Here is a 23,555-nt window from a genome sequence, read left to right as displayed (position 1 = left end):
CTAACAGCTAGTGTCTGTCTCTACGTGTAAACTGGTTCAGTAAGTTGCTTAAGATGAAACTTTGGATGTTTCTGGAATGTCTTCTACATTATCTGATGGGGTAGTTCAGTCGTTGACTGACATGTTCAGGGAAAGATGCTGTCCTTCAAGCTTATCCACACATTCCTGTTTGGGCGAGGCATCTCAAGACTTAGAAAGACTTATTACACTTCAAATGAACTTTGAACTTACAAAAGAGATATCTAGATACCGCAAATCGCATAAGCATGATCTGAGTGGTAAACCTGACCAAAATCAAGCAAAAGTTATGGTTAATAGTTTCAAAATAAAAGACAAACGACACAATGATTCAAGAACATGAGACCCTTTGTGTGTTTTTCTCTGGCGAATGAATGGTACAGTTGCTGCACCGTCAACATTCAGTAACTGCACAATACACTTCAATCAGGGTGTGTTAAAAAGATGGGTGGCTGTAAAATACATACTTGTCAAACCTGAATCTTTGCTGCGCTGGTAATGATTAATGCATGTACACAACTTCAGAAAGCAGGAAGAATATTACTCTGCATGTCATATAGAGCACAGGGACACACAGAAATGCACATAAGAGCTGATTTGTTTTAGTAGTTGGCAGATATTTGACTTTATGTAAATTCAGAGGACAGGCATCGAAACAAATTACTGACAGTGAAAAAAAGAACAAGGCAGAATGTCAGTGCTCGGTTTTCAGCACTCTATTGATTCATTGCAGAGTCACCATTTGCTTGGATATGCTATTCCGGTTTATGTTGTGCTTTCTCTGTTGGCCTTTAGCTCCTATAGTTTCCGTCAGTTAGCAATGGCTTCAGATTTTCATTCCTCTCTCTGTTAGATAACTCCTTTGACTTCAATTTTCAAAACATAGAGATAGGTATTGAATAATCACTGTTAACCTTGCCTGCATCTCTCTTCCTCTTTGACTCTGCCTCAGGCCTGTGTGCTGTTGAGCGTGTAGCACACAAAAAGAGAGAAAGAGAGACAGAGAGAGATAGAGAGAGAGAACAGCAGAGAGAGAAACAGAGGGAAAGAGTAGCTGGAAATGTTTATCACTCCTGATGAGCCTGTTATCTGTTGAAAGTCCAACTAAATGCAGGTTGATTTGGGTACAGGTTAATCTTAAAGTACGGTTATCTCAATTTAGATGTTAGTTTTGAATAAATTAATAAAACATTCTCTTTTTGCTGTTTGTTCATAATAAATCACTCCATAATAAAACATGGGATATGTCTGCATTTATTTTCCTCTGAAGTCTTTAAAAGAGATTTCCCAAATGGTTAATGTGAAATATTAAACTTGAAATAAATAAAAGAGCGTCTTACAAAAGCATTCATACTCCTTTTTCTTTTGATAAACAAACTCAAGGTGAATCATTGTGAAATGAACGAACAAGGATATAGTGTTTTTTAAATGTTTGGTTTTCATCTATTTCAAATCTCTAAACCATCGCCTTCATATGAAACAGTCCCTGTGTAAAATGTGATCTCTGCTTTGAAAACCATGTATTACTTTTGTTACACTTCAGTGTTATTCACTACTTTATGTTGATCTCTCCTGCAAAGTTCCAGTTAAATTCACTAAAATTTGCAATCTGAAGTTGACAAAAATGTGTGTGGATGCTTTTGCCTGACACTGTATTTGTCATTTAAATGATATGCAATATTTTGTTGATTTCTACACTGTCCATTATTTCTCACACTGTCCTTCATCTGTTGCAGATGGAGGATTGCCTAATTGTCACCCCCAGGCTCACAACAGGCGATCAGGGATCGGGGAGCTATCATCACGCCCCAATAGGCTGTCAAGGTCATAGCAGGAGAGGATGCAGAGGTGATAGAGCGGGACTGAAACAGTAGCCTGACCGATATCTGGGTTGTCCATGAATGAGAAATTAGATTTTTCTTTTACATACAAAAATGCAAAACTCGTTCTGCTACATTAGCTGTAAATTTTAAAACGGAGAGCATAGATTGTTTCTGTATTAATGATGAATCCATGAATTCATTACTACAAGACGTCTTATTTGTTTACAAAGGCGATCGCTTTTGAATTGCATCAATTATTAACTGCAAACACAGTTATGACCTACAGTGTATGTAGAGGTGAAAGTACTGTGTTGTTATTGGCAGGCATCTGGCAGATGATGTTGATTTCACACGTGAGAGTCCAACCATATGCCTGCCTACAATCACTATTAGCCCAACGTCCGAGAGCCTGAAAACGGAGGACGGTGCAACCTTTGAGTTTATCCTGATTCCGTTGCAAATCCCAAACGTTGTAAATTGTGCTTAAGTGGCACAATGCATGTAAAACAACATCTAACACATAATTTAAAACAATTGAATTTTGATGCATTATGAAACCTTTGAATACAGTCATTAAAAACAGAGTACAAGTCAAAGATCTCTCTTGAACACAAATAAAATATAGTCCTTATGCTCATATTTCGTACTATTTTCTAAATGCTTTTGACTTTACAAGTCAAAAAATCTAAAAATATTGTTCATAATATGATTACATATGGTAGACAAACACAAAGTACTGAAAATTTGCTCTCAGGTAATACAGCTGCACAATGTTAGGAAAGCATATGATATTTGTGAATGTTGTGATAACAGTAATGTCAGGATCTGTGTTTTTCTATGTACTGTATTTATTTTGAGTTTCCGTGTCTTCTGAGTTTCCATGTTGTCCTGTCTTCCCCTTGATTGTTCCCAGGTGTGTCTCGTTCCCTTATTACCTCCTGTGTATTCAATGTCACCTGTGTCTCTGCGTCTTCGTTGGGTCCTTGTCGTTACTTGCCGCCCTTGGCATTTGTCGTTCTGCTCCTGTGTGCCCAGTCTGTTTTTCGTCCCTCGTTTACCGGTTGCTACCGGCGTCGAGCCCTGGCTTCAGCTCGCCCATGCTGCCCGGCTTGGGACTGTTTTGGACTGTGTTTATTTCTGGATTTACTTTATTAAAACACCATTTCTCATCATATCCTGAGCCTGCTGCATTTTTCTCACCACTGATCACCACAACCACTTGACAAGTAAAACTCAAAACAAAACATTATTAAATGTTACTCTCATCTTCCTTTAGGTTCATAGCAAACATAGACTGCAGATAATGAGTCTGACCACTAAAAAAAAAAAAAAATTCATAATTTTCATCTCAAACACTAAGTTTTATTTAAAAGGTTCTTTCTTCTGATGTTAAATTTTCCAAATGCCTTCTCAAAAATTTTATATTTGGTCAGAAAGAAGGGTCACCAAATATAACAGGGTGCAGAGAGCCTGGAAAATAATTAGCTAACACTCATTGCACTCCTAGAGAATCCTGCATATTGGGTGGCAGTGATATTGAAATAACAATAAATGATGGATCTATCGTGTCTTTGCACTTCTAGAAATTTACATTTTAGGCTGTTCTTCTTTGTAAAATGGCTCAAGCCTGATCAGATCAGGTAGAGAGCATACACTTTTAGATGCTGCTAAAAGTCTAGATCGCATTTGGGTCTGTACTTTGACTGGGCCATTCGACACATGAATCTACTTTGAAGCTACATTCAATGTAGCTCTATGCTCAGGGTTACTATCCTGCTGTTAGTCATCCACCCCAGTCTCAACTGGTTTTATTAGTTGTTTTTGTTCCAGGACTTCCTGTTATTAAGCTGCCACCACCATGTTCCGCTCTCAGGATGGTTTGTTTAAGAAAAGTTGGTCTCATCCAACCACAGCCCTGTCTTCCACATGCTTGTTGTATCTTCACCCTAACCTGTCTGCTGTATTCATGACGATTTGTTCACTAATGTTATCTAACAAACCTCTAAGGTCTTCACAGAAGGGCTGTATTTATAATTACATACAGGTGGATTTTATTTACTACTTAGTTGACTTCTGAAGGGAGTTGGTTGAACTGGATGTGTCTAATTTTTTCCTACATTTAGTGTTTTATCTCTATAACAAAGGACATAATCAAGTGACCATCTTGCTTGACATTTGTCCTCCCTACAGGCAAAAACTGAAAGTTATTTGACTCTGCATATGCGTTCATGTGTGTGCTGGCGTGTGTGTATGTGTGTGTACTGCATGAGCGTGTTCACAGTTGGATGAAGATCACATGTATTGATCAGGCTAATGCGTGGAGGAAAGGCTGCAGGCCAGAGCAGCTGATCAATACGTGTCTAATTACATCAGTGTGAGTTTCTATGTTCCCAAAAGAGTGATTATTGGGTCCAACCCCCTAAACTCAAACAACGGGTATAAATATAAGCTGCCCTTCCAATGTAAAGCATTTAAACTCCAAAATCAGTGAGAGGCGTTTCTTTTTCTTTTTTCTTTTTTACTTTTTTAATCAAACCATCAAATAAATTTTTTTATAACTCACTGAAATGTTTCTGCTTAGCCGTTGAATTTAAGCAAAAGAGACAGTAGTAACATCTTTGGATAAACGAAGCTGGTGAGTATCATCATTTTGTGTTTCTACATGATCCAGGAGAGATATTCGACCCTGCACTCCCTGAAGCAAACGCACCATAATCTGAAATGTCAGCAGGGTCTCTGACTCCCAGCGTTGGAGGCCCAGAGCCCTGAAGGCTGATCCTGTGTCATTTCCTACAGAACTGGTTGTTCACGTCTTTTTGCCCGGCAGTCGGTGATATCTTTTAGGGGAGATTGCTGAATTGTTTTCATGATAGAGTTTCTTTTTTTTTGTTCCCAACAGGTTTTACCAGTCTGCTGGACCCCGCCACTAATTAGCCAGAGGCTGTGTGATATGTTTGATATTCGGTTGTTCTTGTGCTTCATCGTATCAACTAAATATCAGACATATTCCTACAGAGTCCGGCACTGACTTCTGATCTTCTGCAGAGAGGCTGCTCAGGTAAAAAGATGCTACACTTTACATCAGTGGTTTGTAACATCATGAGAGCAAAGCTTTCTAAATAAATTCATGACCTACTCTGACCAAGTCTGTGTAAATTATTAATGTTTCGAACAAAGGTTGGAATGGAAAACAAAGAGATAATAATTTTCAAGCGTCACTGTGCTTGTCTTTGAACACACACCCTCCAAAACTCACATTTAGTTTGTAAATGTGCACTGTATCTTCTAAGTATACAGGAAGATCCTCCTCCATGAGCAAATAGCTGCTGTAGCTGGGATCCTGGTTCTTGAGATAAAGAATAAACAAGATATCCAGATAACGATCTTTGTCTTACTACAGCAGGCAAGAATCAGGCCTTTTAGCCCATGTGATTGACAGGAAACTCACTGTTAGGTCCCATAATTATTCTTCTAAAAACTGTTTTTTGTGTGTGTGTTTGTTTTATGAATTCTGCATTTATTCTCTGCAAGACTTAAACAGAAGCAGGGCGAATGATTTGTTAATGTCTTCGCATGCGTGACTCGTGATGTATCGCTTCAATTAAAAAGATAAGTGCATGCTTCAGTTACTAATTTTAACATTTCATCAGCTGCTCTTATATAATGATAAGATGCTTTTTGGCTTTTGGCTGAAACAGAACAACTACCAACGAATTCAGATTTTTTTTTTTTCCCAAAGGGCATTTTATTATGTAAGAGACAATTTTTAAGGGAACTATTAATTTCATCCTATTGAACCTGTAGGAGCTAATATGAGGAATAATGTGATTTTTAATTAAATGAGACGTTCAACTGCAATGTTTTTAGAAAAGATCTATGGCAACATGGTATTTGCTGCTATCCCTAATAAGTGTTGGGTGAATCAGATTTTATTTAGGTGCATCCAATTAAAAAGGGGCAGAAAACTAAGTAAAGCCTTTCTGCATCACACCAGGCTGACAACAGTGTTTCAATATGATCAGTCATATGATCAGTCATCGCTCCCTCTGATCTAAAATCATCAAAGACAGAACATTTGCTTCGTGATGCCATGCATGTTTGTTGTTTTATTTTCATTAACCCCCACCTTTACTGTATGTTTTAAATGCATTTATTTAAATAAAGGTTTTCTATTACATGTTGATATTTTGTTGCAAATTGTGGTCAGTGAAAAATATATAAAGTCAAATATAAAGACGTTTCCTTCATTCATCCATCCATCCATCCATTAGTCCGTCCATCCACCCATTCATGGACGGATGAATGCATCCATCCATCCTTCCGACCATCCATCTGTCCGTCCATCCATCCATCCGTCCATCCATCCATCTGTGTAAGGTTTTAAGGGGCATATACACAATGGACAGGTATCCAGCTCCTTACAAGAACAATTTACAATTTGACATAGAATAATCAAACTGGGCGCTAGTAATTCCTATTATAAAAAGAGATGAGTTGGTGGCACACATGTGCAATCAATGGCCAGCAGTTTTTTGCTTTTTGTTTGTTGGTTAGTTTTTGGCACAATACCCGCAGTAGACTGAGAAAAACTAGAAAAGTACAAAATAAAAGGTGCTCCTCTAAAAATGACTTTTTTTTCTAATTCACAACATTACAATAAATATTTATAGTTCTCTAATAACTTATATGATGAAAAACTCTTTGTGATTTTAAGTTTTAGTTGTTTTTCTTTATTTTTGGCAGAATGTGTCTTTAGGTGGCATGGGTGGGATAAGGAAGAGGTAAGAAGGTAAGAAGGTGTTTTTCCAGGAACCACCACTGCGCCACTGTGTTTCAGATTCATAGCAGTGTGTACAGAAATGACACAGTCATATAAAACAGATTCTACATACAAAAACACAAGAAGTGCAGTACATGTTGGACGTAGCCGGTGCATCACAGCACCCACTCATATACAGCTCTGGAAAAAAATAACAGACCACTCCATTGAACCCCATTAAAAACCTCCTCGTTATTCCAGCAAATATTGATTTCTGAACTCTTCCTGAGTTAAAACATTAGTATTGTTGTTTCTAAATTAATATGCACTTGTTTTCTTTGTATTATTTGAGGTCTGAAAGAACTGCATCTTTTGTTATTTTGACCATTTTTCATTTTCTGCAAATAAATACGAATTTTTTACTAGGAATTTCAGAGACATGTTGTCAGTAGTTCATAGAATAAAAGCACAATGTTCCTTTTACTCAAACATATACCTATAAGAAGTATAGTCAGAGAAACTGATTATTTTAAAGTGGTCTCTTAATTATTTTCCAAAGCTGCAGATGAACAATTAATTAGGTTTTTTGTGTTATTCAAAGAAAATTATTGCATTCATGCAGGAAAACAGTCCAAATTCTAAGAGAAAGACTCAAACTGAGTTGTGACCAATGAGCCCCACTAGAGAGTTTTCAAGCAAAAACAGACTGTTTAAGTTCATGTCACAGAAATAAGATTTAAATTCAGACTTTTACTTGGTCACTCCTGAAGGTTCATTTTGTTTTGTGGATGCTTATGCATGGATATGATGGTGTTCTTTGGATCATTGTTCTTCTGCATCACTGCACAAGTGACTTGAGTTTTTGGTCACAAACTGAAGGTCAAATATTCTTCATTTTCAAACAGGGCAGAAATGAAGGCTCCACCAATTACAGTGAGTCATCCTGCTGCAGAAAAGATCCTGACCATCACACAACCATCACCATTTTTTTAACCAATGTTAGAAAGCCAAAAATAACCTTAAACTCAACAAAGAAACCCTCATAGGTCATTGTGTTGCTTTTTCTTAAAACAAACCTCACACTGACGCACAGGACTATTTATAGAGCTACGTCGTCAGATGAAACCATGTTGAGACTCACATTTGCTAATTAAGTATTTATTAACCAAACCAACTGAATAAAATCTTCCTTTAAGTAGTTAAGAAAAAAAATAATATCCTTACTTTTACAAAGATGCATTTGAACAATCAGAGACACTTGCCTTTTTCTAAATTTTACTTTGAGCGGGAGGTCAAAGGTTGTTGTTTACCTTCCTACACACATAAATGCAGCTTTTTAGCTTAAACAATCAGCTATGGGCTGACTATCTCACGGACGATGTGAACAGGGCTGCAACAGATGGGGTCAAATGGGATCCATTGAGACAAACGTTATCTGAAAGCCTCCACACTGTATGCTCAGGAGGGGAGAAGCAATGACGAACATAATGCCTGTGTGTTCATGCGTCTGTGTTTGTGTGCAGATAGAAGGAGGTAATACATGAGTGGGGGTTGATGAGTCTGTAGCGGTGCAGTATAAATATCTGAGACCAAAGGGAGAAAGTGCATCGGTTCATCTGGGGCACCAAGGAGGAGGTGGGGAGACTTAAAAAGAAAATAATAGAATTAGAGAAGGGAACATGAAGGCATCACGACGGTGACTGCAACGAAGAGCAAACAGAAGAGAAGAACTGACAACACTGTAAGGTCTGAAGAGAGATTTAATCAGGAGTGCTGAAAAATTGACCCAGGTTTGTACCTTTGATTGGATTATTGTGCTTTCAGTGGGTTTTTTTCTCATTAACCTTTGTAAACCTTTGTTTTCCCCAGAAATGGCCAACACAAGAGAAGTACTTTTGGCTTCACTGTTGCTCCTGGGAGTCAGTCTGCCGTGCTTCTGTGTGTATAACAGTGGTGAATGCTTCTTCAACACTAAAGGTAGGTTTTAATAACATTTTTGTTAATAAATGCATCAATTAGAAAGCATACTTTTTAATATAGTATTACATGTTGTGTTTTTTGTGTTTAATGATACACTCAACTTCAAAAAATAAATTTTTACTGCCATACTATACCACATAATCAACTAAAAATGTTTTGAGAAGCTTTACTTTCAAATCTGAAAATGATTATTGACTGGCAGTGTATTTGTCATTCATTCAAGTAAAATTCTTAGCACATAATTTTTTACTGTTCTGTTTAAGTAAACGGTTCTCTGTCTTGTCCTCATCAGCAAGCTGTGAATACATGGGTCAGGTGTATGGCATTGGGGAGAGCTGGATAACCAGTGATTGCTACCAGTGTGTCTGCATGGAGCCTTTTGGAGTGGGATGTTGTGACCTGTGAGTTTGTTTTCTTATGCAGTTCAAATAAACCTTTTCTGGACATTTTCACTTGATGTCTTCCTCTAATTTACCTTTCTTCCTCCCCACAGTGCGACCAAGCCCGTTGACTACCCAGAATGGTGTGAAGTCATTCGTAAACCGGACTCTTGCACCAGTGTTGCTGTGATGAGAGTCAATCACAAATTACCCTGTCTCTGGGGACAAGGACGTCTCAGAACAGCTGGGCAGCCATGGAAATCTGACAATGGTCCTTTATTTTAATTTAAGCCATTCTGGCAAAAGAAAAAAACATTAAAAATGTGAAGGTTGTTGAGATATAACAAAGAAAAAAAAACACGATCGTGATTCTCCTTTTTAACATTGTGACCAATTTTTATTTTGTGCATCTGTTGACTATGAAAGAGTTTTTTACTTTGTTCAAAGTGGTATTTAAAATAAGAGCTATTAATAAATTAAATGCTTATACATAAGTGTTATAGTTCTTCCTATTATTTATCCTTTTGACTTAAACTGAGAGTTGCATTATTTTGTTATTTACCTTGTTGTAGTGTTGATTATGCTACTTTCAGACAGGGTGCAAAAAAGACACATATGCCGCTTTGGCAAATAGAACTGACCAAACAGCAATAAAAGAAAAAAATTGTTTGTTTTTGTTTGTACCATACAGATTATTTATTCATTTATTTAAACCACATTGTATTTTTTTTATTTCAAAGAAAAAAATGTAAACAAAATAAATACTAATTGGCTTCTGAGCTGTTAACATAATCATTGATACTTTATTCTTTCATCAGAGTAGCCTACAAGTTTTTGTATCACTTTTATTGTTATTTAAGAAAATAATTGTCATTCCTTCTGTACTTACATTAGTGGCCTATGCATACGTCTTATTCCTTCGGCTCAGTAAAAATGAATGCTTTTACTTTTTTTATTTATTTATTTATTTTTTACTTTCATTTCTTTTATACACTACATATTCACATAAAGTATGACTCTGACGATGAATGAAGTTATGATAATGAATTGTTATGATCAGTAATTTAGGAATTGACCTAAATAATGACTGGTGCATATACAAACATTTTATATAATATTCTAGAATACACTTTCATTTTCTTTTGTTGACTGTACCAAAAATAACTACAAAACAATTTTTTTTCCACTTTATTATTATTTTATAAAACACAAGAATTTCACTTAACAAATCACACACGTTTCATTTAATGCATTTAAACATAAACACACGACTTTTCCTTTCACTTATCTTTCCCAGCGTTTCAACCTGGACTTTTATTTTGATAAAAGCAGCGCTTAGTTATGACGTCAGCAGTGGCGGGGAGTGTGTTCATCGTGGAGAGGATTTGTTTATCCTAAAAATGTTCCCCTGTTTCTCTCCTTTCGCTTGTTGCAATTAATGAACCGGGAAGAAGAGGCTTAAGCATGTGGATACTGACTCCTCAGCAGCCCGGAGGTAACTTTCTTCAACCCTGAACGACTTTATTCAAAACTAGCTGCGGGCTAACGGGTTCAAGTTTGGTTAAAAGCCTTTAAGGTGGGGCATTTACTGCAAAATACTGAAGACAGTGAAACGGTCTTAAACACGTGGGGTGTGTTTACGAATAACTTTTGGATCGAGATTACTCATCTCGTGTAGCTAATTATAAAGTTGCGATAAGTGTTTGAAGTTAAGCTTTATTACTTACTAAACAGAGATGAAGCTGAAACAGCAGATTTTTGTGTGGAAAAACTAAGAACAGCATGTAGTCTTCATCTGACACACAGAAGGCAGAAGAAAGCCTACTGTATGCATAGAGGAGAGGTCAAGATGTCTTGTGGGTGAAAAATAAGCCCACATCATTACTACTCCACCGCCTTAATTCAGAGTTCCTATCAGGTCTTTGCCCTGAGATGCAAATTTTCTGTTTCTTTTTCTCTTAAGATGGTGTTTTACATTAAAATAAAATCTATCCACTTCAGTTTCTTCTGTCTAAAGTTTTTTTCTTTCAGAAATATTGTGGTTTATTACAGCTAGCTCTGCTCCATCCATTTTCTGTTCACCCTTGTCCCTAATGGGGTCAGGAGGGTTGATGGTGCCTCTCCAGCTACATTCCAGGCGAGAGGCGGGGTACACCCTGGACAGGTCGCCAGTCTGTCGCAGGGCAACACAGAGACATACAGGACAAACAACCATACACACACACACTCACCTCTAGGGAGAATTTAGATAGACCAATTAACCTAACAGTCATGTTTTTGGACTGTGGGAGGAAGCCGGAGAACCCGGAGAGAACCCACACATGCACAGGGAGAACATGCAAACTCCATGCAGAAAGACCCTGGGCCGGGAATCGAACCCAGGACCTTCTTGCTGCAAGGCAACAGTGCTACCAACTGCGCCACTGTGCAGCCCCAAAATTAAACCATGCTACCATTTTTTAAATTTTCTTTTTTTGGAGACAGAGATTTGGCAGCTCTTCAAAAATACGTTCATTCTTTCTTGCTTGTTCTCTATTTATGCTGTCACACATGTTGGCATTTAACATATAAATTAACCACTGTACAGTTTAACATTTAATGTTTGGACATTATGTCATTTTTCTGAATGTTGGACAGTTTAATCTTTTGATTTTCTCGTGCAACAGTATATTAGGGAAATGTTTGTAGCCACAGCTAGACTGACAGAAATGAGGCTACCATATAATCGAACTCTAGGAGCTTGCAAGGCAGGTTAAGTGTTTTTCCCAAGGACACAACAACCTAGACAGACAGTATATGATAACATAATTTCTCTCATTATTGTTGTATTTGGTAAATAGAAGTAATTTTGGTAATTCTGACCTAACGCGAGATAAGTTTGGTCTTATTTAACTTCAGATAGTGAGAAAGAAGGTGTCTTTTTATTGTGTTTCCAGTTAAGTTAAGAGCAAGTATTTTTCTTAACTTGTCTTCGTAAAAATAGCAAGATAAAAGCGGATCTGTAAAAAGTGAGCTACAGAAGGCTGTCACGTGACTGAATTATCTGTAGTCAATTCAAAACGAAAACCCTGAGTAAAGGACAAAGTACAACATGAAAGTTAGTATTAACCACATTTCCTTTAACAGTGTAATAACGTGGGAATGCAAACAGGTTCAACTCTGATACAGATATTAGCTGCTGTACTGTCCTATGATAAGGTAAAAATGTTTACCGATCAGCTGACACCTTCCCTATCCCAGTAAAGTTGTTTGAGAACCCTCTCTCATCTTTCTCTGCATGTTCAAGCGACAGTTCAGTGACTTTGATCCAGCAGGTTCTGAAAACTTAAAGCACAAAACAGAGCAGCTTTCATGTTCTCTCTTCAGCCTTCGTGTTACTTCAGGTTTTGCACTCTCTTGCAGCCTGACCGAAGCACGGACAGGCCTCTCAAAACACAATTTCCTTCTAAATGGCATCTTTCACCTCACTGACACTGAACACGGCTAACTTTAAGTCTTCTTCAAATAGAACATTTAATTGTTTTGCCGACTGACCAGCTGTGCTAATTGAATCACTGGAACATCTTTGTCGGGTTATATTAGGTTTATTTTTTATTAGGTTTCAAGTTGCTGTTTGTTTCTTCGCAGGTGAGACGTTCTATCTCCTCCCTGGTAAAGAGTACGTTGTTGGCCGGAAAAACTGTGACATTCTTCTTGCCAGTGACCAGTCCATCAGCAGGTCTCATGCTCAGCTCACTGTGACCGATCAGGTGAGAGAAATAAAGAGCTCCTTGAATACAATTGAATTAGCTTGTTGCAGATCTAAACTTACTGCTGGTGTAAAACGCTGCAAGCAGAGAATAAAAATCGTTATTTTGGAGTCAATAGACTGGATTTTTAGTTACTTACAGGGGTGATAATATTCATATGTTCTTAAATACTGTAAAAGTGAGATAAAATTAGTATCTTGTTAGTGCGGCCAGACATTCAGGGTGTTTCATGTAAACTTTGTCTCATTCCTCAACGTTAAGACTGAACCTGTCATTACCTGGAAGTTTCCCATGTAAACAATGTGGGTTTTTGTGCTTTAGCATCCAATTGAATATAAATTAGTTGTAACCGTTGCTACAGGGCTCAGCTGGAAGATAGCTGTCTCGATTCTAATATTATGGCAGCGAGCCAGACATTCATTCAAACTATTCTCTAGAAACAACAAAGTGGAGCAATGCAAACAGTAGCTAGAGCCTCTTAGTTTTCCTCCTGGGTTGATTTTTATCCTGAATCCTGATTCAAACAGGAATGAATATGAGATTAAAGATCATAAATCAATGTTTACATTTTGATGTAAATATTTTTTTCTCTCTGTTTGCACGTGTTTGCATTATTAAACGGGGATATTAGGTGGTGAAATCCATTTTGGAAATGTTGTCCTGTTGTTACAATTTTGCACAGCAGGAGGAGCTGTTGTCTATTAAAAGTTCAACACAAAATACTTCAGTCTTTTGCAGTTGCATCACAATCAGACCATCAATTCATAAGTTAATTTATTTCAGTAATTTCATTTAAATTTGAAAGGCACATGTTCCATAGACAATTATTCACAGAATGGTGCATTTGTACGTGCTTATTTCTATGTTATTTTAATTATTATGGTTTACAGTGAAAGAAAATGTAAAATTCTGTCTTTCAGAAAATTTTGTCCTAAGAAGACAAAAGGTTTTTGATACAAAAATGTCAGCCTTCTGAGAAGCATGTCCATGTATTGTAGCAAAGATTTTCTGACACTTTCTCTAGTTCAGAAGTGGCTTAAAAGAAATAATGCAACAGATGAAATCAGACTCTATACGTCGTAATATGGGGACCCTTGCAGTCTAGACCTTATGAATCTCCACCAAGCTCTTAAAAGAAATGGGCTTTTCATGGCAGTTCTCTCCACACTGTGATTATCACATTTTTTCTTTTTGCTTAACTTTCCAACAAATACAGCGTCCTCTGCATGGTTTTCCATGGCTTACCTTGCCGGGTAGGGTGTCGGTTATTGTCTGCTGAACAGCTGCCATATCAGCAGTCTACTGCATAATCAGGGCTCATCAAAACCTTTATATATTCAAAATCATTTATGTAATCAGATTCTCTGAGAAATAACATTTCAGGTTTCTATTAGCTGTGAGCCACGATCATCAAAATTAAATGTCTGAAATATATCCCTGCGTGGTAAATTACTGATACAAACTAATATTTGAATAATTTTCCAATTTATTAAGATAGAAAGTTTTTACCAAGCATTCACTTTTCAGTTGAACAAAAAATAGTAGCATCCTGATAAACATTATTTCTAAATATTAGTTCTTCCTTTGTGTTCCTTTTCATTATTTTTCTATTAGATTTCCTATAACCCTTAATAGTCGTTCACACTTTTGTCTCACTGTTATGATTGTGGGTTTGCATTCATGTGTGCTGAAATTAACTAGAAAACTGTGTTGCACTTGCTACTTTCTCTTTTTTTTTTTTTTTTTTTTTGCCTTTTAGACCCTGACACTGAAAGACACGTCCAAATACGGCACCTTCGTCAACAGCCAGCAGCTGACGGCGCCTGTTGAGCTGTCGTCAGGGGACAATGTCACCTTTGGTGTTTTTCACAGCAGATTCAATGTGGTGTTCCTGGAGAAACCAGTGGTGTGTTCGTCATGTTTGGACGCCGCTGGGAAGACGTCGCTCTCTCAGGCCCTTTCAGCTCTGGGTGGGAAGCTGGTGAACAGCTGGACTCCGGACTGCACCCACCTGGCCATGCCAACTGTCAAAGTCACCATAAAGGTCGGATCCAGTGTCTGTTTCGCCCTGGTTGGCATGTTTGGTTCAGATTTGTGCTAATGCTTTGTCCACCTTACTTACCCAGACGATCTCTGCTCTGCTGTGTTGTCGTCCCATTGTGAAGCCGGAGTACTTCTCAGAGCTGAGCAGAGCTGCGCAGCAAAAATCAGCTCCTCCCAAACCGGAGAGGTAACAGCAAATCCCCTTTTTACTGAGCCGTATACTGACTGTAACCTCCTGGATGCATTATATTGTCTGTTTTTGGTTTTTAAGTTTTGTCCCTGAAATCGATGAGCCCAGTTTGAGTAAAGAGGACGTTAACCTTGCAACGACACCGGCTCGGAAACGGCTTTTTACTGGAAAGACCTTCGTTTTCCTCACATCCAAACAGGTTTGTGTCTTCTTCTTTTGTTAAAGACGTATTTTATGATGCTCGTCCAAAATAAGCTGCATTTACTGCTGGGAAAAACATGATTAGTTGCTAGGCTGTTGTTACAAGTAATGCACTTTTGCTGACCATTGCAGACCATAACTAATTCTCAGAAAACTTTGAAAAGATATGTGATTTGATGTCTATTAGTTAAATATTTGCTTCTTAACTACTTTAATACCTTTTCTGGATGTTAAGTAGAAAAGATTAGACACCCAACTCCTTTTTATGTGTTTAAAAGTCATGTCTTTAAGAAAAAGATCCTGCAGAGTTACAAGAGCTAAGAGATTCATCGTCTTTCCGTTGATCATCACTGTCAAGGTTTTAGCTAAAATCTCCACCAACCTCTTGGTGCTTAAGTAACATTTTAAGTCATTCGACTTTTTATCTTTGCCGTTTGTTGTAGATTTGTCCAAACTACTCTAAAAAGTTGTAGTAGTAGTTTTAGAAGACTGGCTCAGCAGAAGCAAAGTACAAAAGAATAGAGGTGGCTAATGAGTTTTGTTCTCTAAATTATTCAAATGATTGCCTTACATTTCTAATCATTGGATTGTTTGGAGACCTCACTCATCATCCTTGTTTTTTATATTGTAGCAGCTTGAAACTGTGAAGTAGAAATGAGGAAAATGATCTACTTTATGCAATATTTTTTTTCCTTTCTTTAAAAACTCTAGGTGTGGATGTCAACATGCAGACCAGGTTTATGGATTTGTCAAAATGACTAAGATTTTGTTGTCTATTGTTTGGGAAAATTTTAAAATTAGCAGCTAATGTTGAGAGATTTAAAAGGCTTAGATCCTGTAGTGGAGAACAGTAATATTTAATTCTTCAGGGGAGGGCGCTGGTGAGCTGCATTGGATGACTCCTGTCTGTCCTTTTTAGAGCATCTTTACCAGGAAGGTGGACTAGTTTCAGAACAGAATAATAACAACCTGTATTTTAACTTTTGTGGTAGATCCCAGCATTTAGAAAGTGTTCACTGGTGGTATTTTTGACTTCAATCTGATAACAAATTAAATTTTAAACTGTTTCACATATGACTGTGTCTGTCCAGCTTCAATTCAGAAGCTCTACGGACGTAAATATGGAAAGTTACTCTCTTAAAAAACAAAGCTCCTGTCTGCAGCATGTTTCTGGTGCTTTAATGATCACTCTTATTTACTTGCTGCTCTCCTGTGCCTTGTGCAGCTGAAGCGGCTCGGCACAGCGGTGAGTTTTGGCGGAGGCAGCAGTCGGCTGCTGGAGGAGGGCTCCCTCCCCCGCGACCTGCTGGAGTCTCCTCACAGCTGTGTGGTTGAGGTTACCACTGGCAGCTCCCAAACTCTGCTCCCTCCTTCAGCCACAGAGTGGGCAAACTCTGTGAAGAGCATCATCCACAGGTTTCAACTTGTTCTTGAAGAAAGATGCGTAAAGTTTGTTTTAACAATTAAATACTTAGAAATATTTTTCCCTCGACCACGAACACAGAAAAGGTCTTCGAGTCATCACAGAGTCGGAGATTGGTCTGGCTGCCATCTATGCATCTTGTGAAAAGTACTGCAATCCGTCCTGCCTGATCATAGACTCAGGTGGATCATCATGAAAGAAAAAAAAAAAATTCTTCCTCACTTTTTCTGTGGGTAATGTTATTTGTGATCAATTTGTTTGTGTTTTAGATCCTGCACAAAAAGTAAAACCCAGAATCCCCAGTGCTTCGCTGTCACAGAGCGTGACTGTGGATGAAACTGTGCTACCAACAGCATCTCAGAACATCACCGCTTACGCTGTCAACACAGAGACGTCACAAAGGTACAAGCTGGAGCCGCACAATGCTAGGAGAACATGACGTTACAGCTGGCGGATAATGATACTGATTGAGTGTCCCACATTTTCACACGCTTTGTTTTTCATTACCATTTCCCCACCACTTTCTGTAGCGTTAGCATTTTCATCTTTAGGATCTTCATCCATAGATTATCAGCAAGTAGAGGTTGAATGCATTGCACTGGAATATTATAGGCGGCCTTATATTGCATCAGTGCATTTACTGTATTTGCACTGCACACTGTGAAGTTATGATATCGTACTCCTGTAGTTCAAGATACATTTTCTGGACTCTTCATTGTTATTTGTTGTCAGGATGGAGGTTTGTCGTGTGAAAAAGCAGAACCAGAAAGCAGCTCAGTTACCCGGATCCAAACCAACCGTTCAGAAATCAACCAGTGAGTTGATAGTGGAGGACACGATGAGCTCATCTTTCAGCGTTGCCGACAACACAGACTCACAGAGGAGGAAACCTGACCCCAAACCAAAAGGTGACGTCATGTAGGATTGACAGTTACGCCTTTTCAGACATTTTATAGTTGTGATCAAAACTATTCAAACTCCTGGCAAATTTGGATTTTAAAAACTTTAATTCAACCAAATGTTTGTTTCTGAAACGAGACAAGGATTGTACAAAAGATAAAATGATGTAAAACTGGTGACTGTTTTAAAAGGAATGTTTTGTTTTATTAAAAAACTGTATGTCAAAAATTATTTATGCCCTTCTCTGTAATCAATGGAAAAGTCCTTATTGGAGATTTTTTATTGATCAGTTCATTAAGGGAAACTCCTTTTTCCTTGCATTTTAATTTCCGTTTTCACCCTCCAACCTCTGTGTTCACATTAGTGAGGGGTCCATATTACTAGAAAAATAGTAAGTACATCTATTTCATGTATCAGTTGTGGCTGGTTTAGGTTTTTTTGTTTATAGATAATGAAGTACTATAATAGAAAATTTTTATACTTTGTATTTATATTGAAATAATCCTGTTTTCTCCTGTTTGAAAGTCAAAAGTCCTTCTTTTGTTTACTCACTTACTTTACCTGAATTTGCCCACTGTGGGAAAATAAAGGATATTTCTTCCCTGCAACAACTATTATCAAAAACCAGGGTTTTTATTGTTTCAGGTTTTGGGAACACCTACTTTAGACCCCCGCCGTCTGCTCCCAAGACCAATGGAGGCAGCAGGACGTTCCTTCACACACAATCTTCTCAGAAACAGAAAACGTCTCCACAAACCTCCCCACAGAAACAGTCGACTTTGACCAACTTCTTTCAGCCTGTCAACAGGAAACGGTAACCGTCTGTAGAGATGCTAAAAATAGAACAGCCTGTGTTAGTTAGAGCAAACATACCTTTGACTGGCACCAGCAAAGATAGATACGGGTCCAGATTTACTTAGTTGACGTAATAGGTGCAAAAGAGAATGTTGCATGCACTGTTGTTTTCTGTTCAAGTTCAGAAAATAGTCAGCGTAGATATTTTTTGTTCTTCTTAAAAACTCTTTTGCATTAAGAGGAAAATATTTAGATATTTTTTCTTTCAGCATCTCAAGAGTGAGAGTTTTACTCCCAGAGCAAGATGGAAAACAACATTTAAATTTTTATTCTCAAAGTCAAGCTTCAAGTACTGGGCACTAATTTGTGATTATTGTGCTCAAATATTGGCTGTAAGCTTTAGTTACAAAACATATTTTAATTTGTTTATTTATATAGATTGTTAAAATATTAAAAGCTTATATCTAACCCATTTTTATGTTTCTTGTCTGTGTTGTTAAGACCTTTGGAGGAAGAATCCTTAGATGTCATGTCAGCACCGAAGCGGCCGGCTCCCGAATCATCAATTTCTTCGAAGGATACAAACTCACTTAGAGTTTCTAAAAAAATGCCATCACTTCCCCTCGAGGGACCTTCTGCTGTGTCCGAGACGCCTCTTGAATCTGTGAGCGATTTGTTCTCTGGAATGGCAGATCATCTCACAGAGGAACCACAGAGCAGAAAGAGGAAGGAGATGGAGGAGGAGATAAAGATGGAGGAACTGGAGTCAATTATGTCTGAGGATATGGACTACCTGGACGACGAATCCCCAAGTAATCATGGCCAGAAAGAGAAAGTAATGGTGCACCACGGTTTGGCCAAACAAAAGCAGAGTTCACACACTGTGGAGTCTTCAACTAAGAAGCAGCGCGTCCACCAAGAGCAAACGGTAGGGGCAGGTCAGAGGCCTGGTTTGGGTCTGGATAAGGAACGTTCCCAACAGAACCTCGGGGAACAATCTGACCGGCATGACGTCTCCAATAAGACGGACAACAACATTTCACCTAATCATGCCTCTAGTAGACCCCCTAAAAGACCTGCTGCCAGTGAAACTACAGAGAAAAAGGTTTTCGAAGATGATGATGCATCTTTTATTGAGGTGAAGACAGTTTTCATCTGAAGTGACTCAGTCTACAAATACGGGAAACTGTTAATATATTGGATTCAGTTTGCAGCTACATATCCATCTGTGTTTCCTTCTCTGTTCTTGCAGGACGTAGAGCTACTTCAAGTAGATATTCCCCAGCCAGCAGAAGAGACCAAAGCATCTCTCAAACCTGTGCAGATCAAGGAAGAAGTGAAAGTAAGTTGAAATAAAATGAAATGACGTTCTACAAAAAAGAAAAGCCATCAAAAATAACTTCAACCAAAATCAAAACCTCACTCTTCCTGATAATCTGTAACTTTGAGTCGCCTTCACTCAGTAACAGCATCCACACTGAAGAGTGCTCAGCTTGATATGTTCGCTGACTGGAAAAATTATTGGATTTCTCATATTTAGCCTGTTATATCTTTAAATTTACAGGCAAATTAGAGGTCAAATAAGATAAGTTGTGCTAAAATACACAAATATTTTGTGATTTCTGTACAAAAATAAACTCAAAATGATTGTTAAAGGATTAAATATTTGACCATATTTAAACTTTTAACAATCATTTTGAGTACAATCATTTTGTACAGAAATTTACTAACTTAAATGTTTGACATAACAAATGTTGATCAGATCAATTTTAAGTAAATTATTGTCTGTTTTCAGGAGTCAAAGATCGATGAAGATCTTCCCAAAAAGTTGCTGATGGTGGAGTTTCGGTCTCTCACGGTTACTGCTCCTTCAAAACCCAAACCCAAACAGTCTCAGAACAACGGACACGCCAAGAACTTCAAATGTTTCCGCAAGGTCAGACGACAATCTAAATCCTACAATCATAGCTGAGTTTGTAAATAATTTCTCTGAATGTTAAAGTCTCAACAATTAGTTGATTTCTGTTAAATAAAAGCAGATTGGTAGATTTGAAAGAAAATCTGATTATATTTATTCAGACTACTAACACAGTGAAGCTCAAAAGAATTGAAAAGTATATTTTAACAATCTCATGTATGTTTTTCTGTAATTTTTAAGTGTGTATTTAATCTGAACACCACTTCATGTTGTGTGACAGAAACACCTTCCTGGTGCGGAGGGCTTCCCGCACATCATCGGAGGATCCGATCTGCTGGTTCACAACAGGGGCACGAACTCAGATCTGGATGAATGGCTGAAAGGTGCAGCTGAGGTACTGAAATCCCTCTTATTTGGTTATTATTATATGTTATTATATTTCTGTCTTTTTCGTGACGGCGGCCCTTTGATTTGAAACCATGTCCTTCCAGGGTCAGCTTCAGAGCAAGAGGGAAGAAACGATAGGAGACAATTTGTTCAGGTGAGAAACTGGACCTTGGTTCTTGTTAGAAGATGATGTGATGTAGTTTCATCCTCTCATGGTTTCTAAACATAATATTGTAAGATTTATAAGCAGCAGCTATTCATTGGCCCCCTGGTGAAAAGCATTTGCATCTATAAGCCCTCATTCAAATAGGAAAATCCCAACTTTAAGATATTTGACATTAAGAAATAACTGGATTGTAGTGAAAATGTATTTATATGTAAGTGGGGAAGACAAGAGAACATGGCATTCAAACATGGCAGATGTAAGAGCTTCATCAGTCAGGAAAGAGCTACAACAAAATAGCTTCTCACTGAAACTTGCACAGTACAGGAACTGTGACAAACTAAACTGTGACTTATTTTACCTCCATTTGCAGTGAAGAGGGTGGTGAAATGTTTGCAGTACAGACTGACACCCTGGGTTCACCAAATTTCCATAGCAACTGTACTTGCTATCTATCTACATGCCAACCAGTTGTACAGGAGAAAGATCTTTCTGTCCTAACATTATATATGTAAACATGTGGAGTTGGTTAAGATCTTCTGCCATGTTTACTGAATTTTCTTACCAGATTAGATTAAGATCGGGCTTTTAAGGAAGAACCACTACATGTGGGTTTGGTATAAAACAAGTAAAGTATGGTGAAGGTTCTGTCATGCTGTGGGTCTAACTCGCTCTCAAGCCCTTTGAAGCCTTGTTTGAGTGCAAAGAGCAATAAACTCCTTGAAGTGCCAGGAGTTTTTCATTTCAAATGTGGCGGCTTTTACCGGAAAATCAAAAATAAATCCAAAATATGTTGCTGTGTCAGCACAGAAATTGTTCACTAATGACACAATTTCCCTTCCTCCATGATTATATCAGACCTTAATCCAATAGAAAACCTGTGGGATGAAGACAGGAGCAAGGACTGATCAATGTTTCTGCATTCTCCAACTGTGTTAAATGTTCTTAGCAAAGACAAAACACTAACAGCACTGAATATTTGCACTCAAATTAAAGGTTGGATTTTCTTTTACAAATTTGAGATGTTTTTCTGCTGCAATAAAATCTCTAAAATATGTTTTCAGACCTTTTGCACATCTTTACCCCGGGTGCCAAGAAGGGATGGGGGGTGCTGTATTGGTTCAGTTAACTAATTCAAAATAAATGCTCTTAAAAATAGATTTTCTCTCCGTCATCATGACCATGTTTTTCAAACATTGAACTGATAATTAGAGGGCTGTTTGTAGCTTCAGCTTGAACCAATCAGAAATCAGCAGTCCTCTCGTCACTGCGGTTGTCAGGGCGACGGCGGTGATGTAACCTGCCTTGTTTTCTTTGACTAAGCAGAATAGAGACGGTCTGAGATTGATGTTTTTGCCTGCGTGTCAGTGGTGAGGTGTTTGATCACTGAGTCATGCTCGGCCAGTCATACATAACCTGGAAGCAGACTCTGCTGCTAAGAAAATAGTCCGGCCCTTTTTTTCCTTAGAGAGGGACTCCAAACAAGTTTCCAGACGCTGTTTTATAGGAAGCTTGTTTGCTCTGAGCTGTTCAAACATCATCCGTGTTTTATGACGCTTCATTTGGGCTGTTTTTTATTGTTTCAGAATGCCTCTGAGATCATTGAGCACTGATACATGAGGAATGTTAAAAGCCCATTCTGACATGGACAGATGTTGGAGATGCCCTCTTTTCAACCTGTCTGTGTGTGTTTTTTTTTTAGGTATAATCCCACCAAACTGACCAAGAGAAGATGAAGTGCCTCCATCCTTGCACCTTCCAACGGGGGAGTTTCAACCTCCAAGTTTATCTAAGGACACGTGCAAAAAAGTGTCCTGTATTGTTTTCTGTTCTTCCTGCTTGTTTTAAAGTGTCTCTAACGACGTCACTGACAGCTAGCAATGTAAGAAAAGCAGGCTCACGTTCAGAGATTTTTGTCAACATTTTTATTTGTTAATAATAAAAAATAATCAATACAAAACATTAAAAATCCTTCAGTTGAGAGATGGTTTAGTTCCCAATTTCAGGAGAACCAGGGGCTTGAGAAACAATTCAAGTGTCACTTTTTCCTTTTTCCTCAGCGATCTCCAGCAAGCCAACCCTTCAGGCACTTTTCCATTTCTGAAACAGCTCAGATAAGAGGTTTTCTTGCCAACCAAACATTGATTGACTTTTCTGTACACTTGGCCTTTATTTAGAGAGAAGGTGCTTTGTTAAAGTTAAAAAATAGGCCAGCATTTGGTGTGACATGTACAGCAACGAAAGCTTTTCCTTTCCCAGATGGGCTACAGGATGACCAAGAGAGTTGGAAAAATCAGCTTTCTTAGAAGTTAGAAAGAATTTACTTCTTGTATTATTTAAGGTTTTGCAGCTTGAGTTTCTTGTCAGAGTCCATGCATAACTGTGCTAACATATCAAGTTCACATATTAACAGAAAATAATACCAAAAAAAATCATGCAAAAAGCAGCATGTCTCGTGTGTATTCTTATATTTTTATATCTCTGCCGGTCCCTGTGTGGCTACATCCTTCTGCTTTGCTCTTCCCACACCTTCTTTTCTCCGCTCACTCTCCTCAGCAGCTGCTGCAGGCAGTGGCTTATGCCAGCATACATGCATTCAATATTGTATATTAAAACAAAATGCAGAAAAGAAAGCATTAGGTTATATAATTTAGCTGAAATTAGTAACACAACTAACATTGGCGATAGGCAATTGTTTTGGTTCCAAAAAAACTTAAGTGTTTATATGTTAGTGGAAGAAAAATACATTACAAAAGTACAGTAGTTATTTAATACTGTTTTATGAAACTCAAATGACTGAGCGAGAGGCAGACATTGACCTTAGAT

General features: G+C 38.0%; 2 protein-coding genes across 2 annotated transcripts; both read left to right on the top strand.

Annotated features, from left to right (window-relative positions):
• The first annotated feature begins 7,935 nt into the window (after window positions 1-7,935).
• On the top strand, window positions 7,936-9,379 carry LOC106699927 (prostate-associated microseminoprotein-like). Its single transcript, XM_014472543.2, has 4 exons — window positions 7,936-8,390; window positions 8,470-8,577; window positions 8,873-8,981; window positions 9,074-9,379. The coding sequence occupies exons 2-4, from the start codon at window positions 8,472-8,474 to the stop codon at window positions 9,243-9,245; spliced, it is 387 nt and encodes a 128-aa protein (XP_014328029.1). The 5' UTR covers window positions 7,936-8,390; window positions 8,470-8,471; the 3' UTR covers window positions 9,246-9,379.
• A 932-nt stretch (window positions 9,380-10,311) lies between these two features.
• nbn (nibrin) lies at window positions 10,312-23,175 on the top strand. Its single transcript, XM_014472542.2, has 16 exons — window positions 10,312-10,455; window positions 12,588-12,709; window positions 14,469-14,753; window positions 14,836-14,939; window positions 15,024-15,141; window positions 16,369-16,559; window positions 16,648-16,748; window positions 16,836-16,968; window positions 17,299-17,474; window positions 18,112-18,280; window positions 18,763-19,399; window positions 19,514-19,603; window positions 20,057-20,197; window positions 20,460-20,573; window positions 20,671-20,720; window positions 22,432-23,175. Exons 1-16 carry the CDS (start codon window positions 10,425-10,427, stop codon window positions 22,463-22,465), a joined length of 2,496 nt encoding a protein of 831 aa, XP_014328028.1. The 5' UTR covers window positions 10,312-10,424; the 3' UTR covers window positions 22,466-23,175.
• Window positions 23,176-23,555: the final 380 nt, after the last annotated feature.

This window comes from Xiphophorus maculatus, chromosome 3 (assembly GCF_002775205.1).
Source record: "Xiphophorus maculatus strain JP 163 A chromosome 3, X_maculatus-5.0-male, whole genome shotgun sequence".
NCBI lineage: Eukaryota > Metazoa > Chordata > Actinopteri > Cyprinodontiformes > Poeciliidae > Xiphophorus > Xiphophorus maculatus.
This window is presented reverse-complemented; position numbering and strand designations above follow the sequence as displayed.